Source organism: Aristolochia californica, unplaced genomic scaffold (assembly GCF_029961685.1).
Source record: "Aristolochia californica isolate CCGP_79_NKW_82.1479 unplaced genomic scaffold, dmAriCali1.0.hap1 SCAF_11, whole genome shotgun sequence".
NCBI classification, from domain to species: Eukaryota; Viridiplantae; Streptophyta; class Magnoliopsida; order Piperales; family Aristolochiaceae; genus Aristolochia; species Aristolochia californica.
The window spans coordinates 28,808,374-28,817,679 of record NW_027181782.1 but is presented as its reverse complement, the minus strand read 5'-3'; the positions used below and the strand labels follow the sequence as shown (position 1 = coordinate 28,817,679).

Here is a 9,306-nt window from a genome sequence, read left to right as displayed (position 1 = left end):
ATTTTAAATCGATAATATATGGGTAAAACTTAAGAGTAATATTTTTTAAATTTATAAATATTTTAAATTCATAATAAATGGGTAAGAGCTAGATTTTTTCTATTTATAAATATTTAAATTTGTAAATATTATTATTTTATAAATAAGGTGATAAAAAGTATACAAATAAATTGTATTTTTAAACTCTAAAATAACTTTTTTTATATTTTTTAAATTTATAAATATTTTAAATTCATAATAAATGGGTAAGAGCTAGATTTTTTCTATTTATAAATATTTAAATTTGTAAATATTATTATTTTTTAAATAAGGTGATAAAAAGTATACAAATAAATTGTATTTTTAAACTCTAAAATAATTAGTGGTCTGCGGTTATGGAATGGAGGAGTGAGACCAACTGAGACCCGATCGCTTTCAGTTCCTACCACGTCAGCGAAAGTGCGAGCTCGAAAGGCAGCGAGTCATGGTCGTATCAACGGGATGTGAGTCGCTGTCGGAGGAAGTGAGTATCGAAGTGTCAAAATAAATAAATAAATAAATATTTAAACTGGTAATATTAAGTAAGAAATTGAGATTTATTCTCTTTTTTCTTTTTATTGGTGGTGTTGGCTTAGGAGTAGGGGTGGCATCGAGCCGAGCCGAGCCCGAACCTGCCTATGTTCGAGCCGAGCGTAATTTAAATATTTTGAGCTGAGCTTTGAGCCGAGCCTCGTCTCGAGCCTAAAATTGTTATCGAGCTCGAGCCCAAAAATCTTAACCGAGCTCGAGCCGAGCTTCGAGCCGAACTCGAGCCTCAACATATATTTAAAAATTTTCAAAAAATATATATCAAATTAATTATATTTAAAATTATATATACATTTTACATAAAATTGGACATGACCTCTAAAAAAATTAAGCATAACTTATATATATAATACATGTATAAAATTGAGGCATAACCTCTTCTTAAAATTGAGTATAATCTATGTATATAATACCTGTATAAAATTCGGCATAACCTCTACTTAAAATTGGACATAATCAATATACATAATACCTGCATAAACACTCCATAAACACTCCATAAATACTCCATAAACACTCTATAAACACTCCATAAATACTCCATAAACACTCCATAAAATTATCTATACATTCCATAAACACTCCATAAAATAGTCTAAACACTTCATACACTGCATAATATTATAAATAAACTTCATAAAATAATCAAACACAACAAAATTAAATGAAATATCACTATCAATTTACAATCACCCAAATAAAAACTATAAATCCATTATAAAATTACAAACTATAATTGTTTCTCTTAATGCTAGAAAATAATATATATCCCTGCATGAGCAAAATCTCCACCTACGACAAAAACAAAAAAATAAAATTAGTTATTGTCAGATAAAAAAATACTCTTCCATTACTAGTTACTTAATGTCGTTAAAAATATTAAAATTACCACGATGAGAGAAACATGAAAAATCATGTAGCTGTAGCATTATCTCTACACTCTTCTTCTCAGGCAGTAATCATAAAAAAAAAATTTAATAAATAAAACTAAAAAATATACTAAAAAATATCATAATAAAGAATTGATCAAAGAAATTCACCTTTTGATTTTTCTTTACACCGTGAAGAACTCGAATCCAATCACTGCCACAAATCAAAGCTTGAACTGTACTTGGTGCCAAGGAAGAACGATATGAGTCTATTACTCTACCACCAGCACTAAATGTAGACTCTGAAGCTACTATGGATATGGGAATTACAAGGATGTCTGCTGCCATCTTAGATAATACTCGAAATTTCATATTATTCACTTTCCACCATTCTAAAACATCAAAATCATACTATGAACTTTCCTCACAACTATATACACCTTCTTCAAGATAAATTTCCAATTCTGACCTTGGTAAATTAACTACATCATTTTGTTTCATATAACTCATCAACTTTGACCAACCTGAACTTGATGAAGGCCTACGACTTGTGGAAACACCCATAGAGCTACTAGTACTTGAAACAATCTCTTCATTTCTAATATCCACATTATATAAGGATACATATTCATCGTAGATCTCATATAAGGTGCGTCAAAGTAAATTTATATTCATTGTAGCTTCCTCCATAGAATATATCACTGGAAAACACATTTCGATCAACTTTAATTTGACCCTTGGATCCAAAACTGAAGCAACAACCATCAATAAATTGCATTCACCCCAATACTTCTCAAATTTCTCTTTCATTCTACTAACCATTATCCTAATGAAAACATTTTCATTTGTAGAATGAAAATCCAGAACTTCTTTTACCCTATATACCTCACTAAGGTACAAATTAGAAGTAGGGTAGTCATTCCCAGAAATTATATTAGTAACTGTATTAAAAACTTCTAAAATCTCACACACCATGTCAACTTTTTCCCATTCATCAAAACTTGGCAAACAATCATATGTTGGTTCTCTAACTTTAAATCTAGAGAATGCATCTTTGAATTTTAATGCAGAAGACAACATGTCATAAATGGAGTTCCAACGAGTTGGACAATCAATAACCAACTTCTTTTCACCAAGTTCTAATTGTTGTACAATTTCAGAAAAAGTGCGAAGTCTAGCCTCAGACAGATTTATGAATTTGACACTTTCAAGCACATTATCAATGATATCTTTAATCTGAACAAGACCATCTTGGACTAATAAGTTCAAAATATGAGGACAACAACTCACATGAAACAACTTGCCACCACACACCAAATTTTTTTTCCTTGAAAAATCTTGTTACAAAACTCTGATACAAACATCATTATATGCAACATTATCAACTGAAATACTAAAAACTTTATTTTCAATCTCCCACTCTTTCAAACACTTGTAAATAGCATCTGTTATATCAACGCCAAGACGAGGAGGAGGAACATGCACAAAACTCAAGACTCGTTTTTGTAGCTTCCAATTACTGTCAATAAAATGCCCAGTAATAACCATCTATTCAATTTTTTGATTTTGAGACTTCCAAAGATCCGTGGTAAGACTAATCTTGTTAATCTCTTTTAACAAAATTTTCAATTTCTTTTTCTCTACCTCATACTCATCCATACACTCCTTCTTAATAGTCTTCCGGGATATTTTCTCATAATTCATATTTGCCATCTTCATTACAAAATTAAATCTCTCCTCTTCTACTATCATGAATGGATGCTCATGCATAAGAATCCAATGAGCAATGAGTACTCTCATTTTAGTTGATCATAATTTCCTCCAAAATCCATAAAAGGAAGTCCAGATGGACTCTGATCAACGTTAGACTCTGCTCCCACTGGTTGAAAGTTTAAGGTTTTCTGTTTTCTCATTGCCACTTTTCTGCTAGTGCAACGTTTCAAATGTCGACTCATATGTATGGTCACTCCACTACTAATAACACTCAAATTGATTTTACAATGAACACACTAAGCCTTTTTTGTACCATTAAGTGATACTTCTTTGAATTCCAACCACACATGAGACTTTTTTTGTCTTTTTGAAGTATGAGTAGAATCACCTTCATCCTCATTTATTGTAATTTCATCTGGGCCCACTTCTATGACAGAGGGTAGTGACTCTGGTGGAGTTGAGTCACTATTTATAGTCACACTAGAACTAGTGTTAATTATTGATGTCAATTGAGGAGGTGTTGACATTCTTACTTCTACAAAAAAAAAATTACAAATTAAAAACATAAAGAAAAGAAAGTTATCCGAACAACAAAGATCCTACACATAATTTAAGATACTTGTTTATTCTTAGAGGAAGGTACGTGACATTGTGACAATCGGGAACAACCCTTGTCTTTTAATGCAGCGGGGTCTCTTTGAGCCAGTAGCCTTGCACCCAATAGTTTCAAGTCCAATATACTGATCCTTTTTTTATATATAAATTTAAAAACTTCTAAGATAAGGCAATAAGCACACCAACATTCTCTTCTAATATTCTGATGAAATTCAACCTCAATACCCCACTATACCAAGAACAGCAGTAGATATAAGTTCAATGAGAATTAAGAAAGAAAGACAAAAACTAACTTTTTTTATTCTTTTTTATAATAAAGAGAAGTTGGATGCAATTAAGAAAGCTTCTGATTCCATTAACTATAATAGAGTATTATTGAACAGAATATGTTATTAACACTCAAAATCATGAAATAAAATTCCATTGCTAAAATATATCAAGTAACAATTTGAATACCATTGTTGTTTATTGCTGAAATGTATGATAAATGTACAAAATTTTATAAGAGGCCAGACACCTAAAAATAAGAAGGCAAAAAAGAAACAAGATCCCACAACATAAAAATATTTGAAAGTCTAGAATAATAACTTCATTTATGAAGAACAATGGAATTTGAGCAAAAAAATCATTGACAACCAACCAACTATTTTCCAAACATTATAGCAATTGAGCTTAGTAAGTCATTCTGAGATATACAAAAACATAACAAATGAAAAGTTGAGGGATTTTTCTCCCCCACCCTTCCTTTCCTTCTTGAATGTTAGCTCAGTATGAAGTTTCCTGGCTCTCAGCCAACTAGAATGCAATTGATGGTACACTCAAGCAAAAAAAAAAAAATTAAGAGAATAAAATAGGTCAACCATATACAATCTGTATAAAATGATCTTCTTACATTCTACCCTTAAATCAAGAACTCACCGTTTCAAAAAATCAAACAGCATCAACACTCAAAATCATGAAATAAAATTCATACCAGCTTTCTTCCAATGATTTTTTCCCGAGTGTACTTTGAACTGTCAGCCGGAAATATCAGAAAAAAAAAAAACAGAGCTGAGTTTGCTTACAGAAACAGAGTGTGCCGTTTGGATATCAAAAAGACTTTCCAATAATGAAGGAGCACTGCTGAGAAATGAAGCTGAGAAACGAAATTGAGAAACGAAGCGAGAGTTAGATATTTTTTAGGTTAGCTCGACGACGAAAAAAAACAGAAAGATTAAATAAAAATCTTACCTCCTTCCGTCGGACCGTCGATTTCATCTCGTCGGCGAGGAAAAACTTGGATGAAGAAATCGAAGAGGAAGAAGAGAAAGAAATCTTTGAGGAAGAAGAGATAGAAATCGTAGAGGAATAAATCGAGGAATCAAAGAGGGAGAGGGAGAACGAGGGATTTGAAGACCAAATCCCCCATTTCCCCTGAATACCTGCCGACGGATAGCGATTTCAGCAAGAAATCACGCTTAAACGGCATGGAAATGGCAAAGGGAGGTATGGGTTTCGCAGAGAGATTTCCTGAATCGAAGAGAGGTCTCCCAATCCCCAAATCGCTCGTTATATTAACGAGTCGGCTCGTGAGCCGACGAGCCGAACTGGGCTCTGCTCGAGCTCGACTCGTTAATGTAAACGAGCCCATCCCTGAGTTCGAGCTCGGCTCGAGCTCGAAATATAACGTTTCGAACCGAGCAGAACTCGAGAGGCTTGCGAGTCGGCTCGGTTCAAAGCCACCCTTACTTAGGAGCAAGCTGATAGATCGACTCGGCCGTGAGTGGAGACCGCCGTGACTGCTAGTCAGTGCCGCACTCGCACCGACGCAGATTAGCTGATGTTGCTTTTGGATAAAAGGAGCGGATAAGAATCTGACGCCTATCGTGTCACATTAACGCCTATCGAAAGTTGTACAATCTCGACCGTCCGATCCAAGCACGATATCTTCGAGTAATTTCATTTTCTCGATAGGTCAAGGAAAAGCCGACGAAAAAAAAAATTATGACGTGTCAATAATAATGACGTGGCAGCCTCTGTGTTCATCTACAGCGCCGCTCTGATGACGGGGCGATGCGTAGACAATCAAATCTTAAGTGTCGCTTTTGACTGTCCACATATACAGTGGACCGGTCAAAGTTCAGTAGTTTTGTAAATAATTTATGATCTTCGTTATTTTTATAAATCAGTTGTTTTAAACCGGCATTTTGGTAAAATCCCCGCAGCAAAATGACCCTTGTCAGCTATTGGCTTGATAGACGCCTTCTGCCTATTTCTGGCCAAATGAACGATCTTCTTTGGGCTCAACATACTGAATAGTTGCGCGAGGAAGGAGAAAGCAAGATGAACTTCAGAGTACGCTGTGGTGATGACTTGAAAGCAGTCAAGGCAATGTACATATATAGTCCCTAAGAGACACAGAATTCATTCAGCTGTAACTTTCCTCATGTCGACTCATTTAGGAGACACATCCATGTGCTGGTAAGTCCCTTAGTGGATTGATGACAGTTGGGTAAGTCTACCAGATTATGGAAACGTTGGGCATAGCTCTAGAAAACAGTTTGGGCATATCCATGTGCTGGTAGGGTAGCAGGCATTCATGCTTCTGTCCCCTTAGATTTCAGAGTGTCTAGTAAAAGTAATGAAAAAGAAAGCTAGAGAGGTATTTGAGACATGAAGACTAAAGACAGATATGAAAAATGAACTTCTGTGTGTATCAAAATTGTGTCGATCATGTACAACTGACGATAAAAAAATTACATCCCTGGTCATTCTTTTAGTAACTGTAGAGAGGTATTTGATGAGCGCGGTGCTCCGACTGATGTAAGGATGATATTGAGCACCTACTACTGAAAATTGTCAACAGTAAAGCCTTCTCTGTGTCTTTGGATGGACGCCTTCTAATAAATGAGAGGACATAATCCAGGAAGTCCGCGTTGCATGGCACAGTGATGCGCCCATTTCGTGAGAGACCAAATTCATCTTCAGCCACTTTCAGCAACTCTTGGAAGATCGCATTGTTGAGATATGCCAATGGAACCTCAAAGCGGTTTTGATCTGCAGTGTACACCACAAAATGACCTTTTCCTGAGATTGCCCTCTCACCATTCCTCGCCTTTGATACAAAACGCTTGGGACTAAACATGGCTGCTGATGAGGGATTTTGGTTGCTGGATGGAGGGGAAAGCTGAAGGCTGATCTTGGATAGCAAGAGGCCAGTGGTTGTGCTGATTCCCGATGCAGTCGAAGACTTTTATACATGGAAAGGAAAGTGGCGAGTATCAATTCTGAAATTTTCCTATGTTGGGCGGTTGAGAATGCACAACCATGTGCTGGTAGGGTACAGTATGCCGTACCCAGTGAGAGTGCTGAAAACAGAGGTAGCAGGCTCTCATGCTTCTGTCCCCTTAGATTTCAGAGTGTCTAGTGAAAGTAATGGAAGAGAAAGCAAGATTTTGACTGGCTACGGCATGCCATAACAGTGATTGTAAGAATTCCACACGATAAGCTGGGTCCAGTAAAATGTGGATGTTGTTGAAGCCATGATTGTAGGGCAGCCAACCATGGCAATAAGGAAGAGAATAAGCAACTCATATGATGGATGGGTCCATAACAACAAGATGTATTTGAACGCATGTTTTGTATTGGTCGGCACAGATTTAGCGATGTCCATCGATAAACTTGTCATGATCCTGAAACATGATATGTAGAAGACTTTGTAGCAGACTAACCAAATGGAGACAAAACTTTGATTGGGGACTCAACATCGTCACATTAAAATCCGGGTTCAATCGCCAGAATAAAGATGACCATTCAAGATGCATACCCTTGGAATTGGTACATTAACAAAACGTTGAAGTGATCGGTTTGGTAGTAGTTCTTGGAAGATTGCATTATTGATACAAGTCATTGGAACCATAAAACGCTTTTTGTTAGCTGCATAGACCTCAAACTGACTATTGTCACCTTTTGATCTTTTAGCTGCACTTGAGTTTGTATCTTGAACACTCGTATGTTACTAGATTTTGCTCTGCCCCCACAAAATTGATTCTTTTGCCCATTCCTAGTCTTTTCAAACTAACCATATGGGACTCAACATCACTAACGCTGGGTAATTTGCAAGTTGCTTTGAGATGAAGGGACAAGGCTTAATCACTCCATGATGTGTTCATTAAAGGTATACAATATCTTGCTTGGGTTATCTTTCAAGTTTTGTGTTTTTGTTACTAGGTCGTGTATCTTACACATAGTTAACTTCGAAAAACTTTTGGTCTCCCAAACAAAGTTATACTTGGTCAAATTTATTAAATTCTATGTTTATAGTCTCCCCTGGTATTTTTATTTTTTTAAATAAGGTCACTTTGGATTTATGACCATTGCATACTCGCCAACTTCCGGTTAAAGTTGATTTTCTCTAGTATTTCTTCAATCTTTATCTTGTATTTTCATCACTTCAAAGCAATGCCTAGACCCACTACCTAAAAAGTATAGGAGTGTGCCCAATAACCATCTCGAGTCAAGTATTTTATTCTTTACCGAAGAAGTGATTTTGTGTTTGAGCTACCCTTAAAAAATGTGTAGTCTCTTTGTTGTGACCTAAAGTTGGGCCGTTTTTCCGCCTTAAATTTTGAGTGGAGTGTGTTTCACACTACGATCATTTTAGCTGGTAGTTGGAGCTCTGGCATGTAGCTAGAGTGATTTTCTTCTTCCATATAGTATTTTTTCCTTGCAAAGTGTCTATGTCATTTTTATCCCCAACTTAAAGAGGAGAAGAAGAACAACAAACACAAGAAAGTGGTACTTTATTCCACATATGGTGGTAATTTTTATGTGACTAGAATATTCATGAAAAGGGGAGATTAAAAGAGGAAGAATTTTGCATCTATGAAAATTATTTTCAGCAAAAGAAGATTGAAGACCAAAAATCTATTTTCCTGCAGGCTGAAGTTATGAATTGAAGATCGAGGGGGAGTGTCAAAGAGCAGGTAAGAACGAGTCTCACATGACTCACACAACAAGAAGTCTCATAGAGCCATAATTATTATGGTGGAATCTTATAGGAGTCTCACAAGAGGAGATCTCACAGAAGAGTCTGAGTTAAAAGTGTTTTAGTTCAGTTAGTCTTTTATTTATGTTCATTTGTTTAACTGTTCTAGCCCTTATCTTTTAGAGTTTATTATTGGGTATAAGAGGGACAAGGGTAGTTTAAATGTAATTGGTTTCTACTTGTTTCATCTATTATAAATAGCGGCACATTGTAATCAAATTACAACAAATTAGTGAAGTATTTATTTTTTCTAGAAAGTCAACAGCTCCATATACCAATAAAAATGGCCATAGTCTGAAACGCGCTCCGCTCAATTTTAAAGGTGGAAAAATGACCCAAATTAGGGCACAACAAAGAGACTGTTGAGTTTTTACGGCTAGGTCAAACACAAATCACTTCTTTGGTGAAGAATTAAAAGACTTAACCAGTGCTGGATATTGGGCACACTCCTATATTTTTTATGTAGCAAGGCTAGGTATTGCTCTAAAGTTATAAAAAGACAAGATAAAAAAACTG

The 9,306-nt window shown here is 35.5% G+C and overlaps 1 protein-coding gene across 1 annotated transcript; it reads right to left on the bottom strand.

The window, feature by feature from the left end:
* Positions 1–6,519: 6,519 nt before the first annotated feature.
* Positions 6,520–6,948, bottom strand: LOC137943734 (auxin-responsive protein SAUR65-like). Its single transcript, XM_068789172.1, has one exon. The coding sequence runs from the start codon at positions 6,886–6,888 to the stop codon at positions 6,520–6,522; it is 369 nt and encodes a 122-aa protein (XP_068645273.1). The 5' UTR covers positions 6,889–6,948.
* Positions 6,949–9,306: the final 2,358 nt, after the last annotated feature.

Excerpts from the sequence above, each read along its gene's own strand:
- LOC137943734 (XM_068789172.1), bottom strand. The coding sequence starts at position 6,888 with ATGTTTAGTCCCAAGCGTTTTGTATCAAAGGCGAGGAATGGTGAGAGG.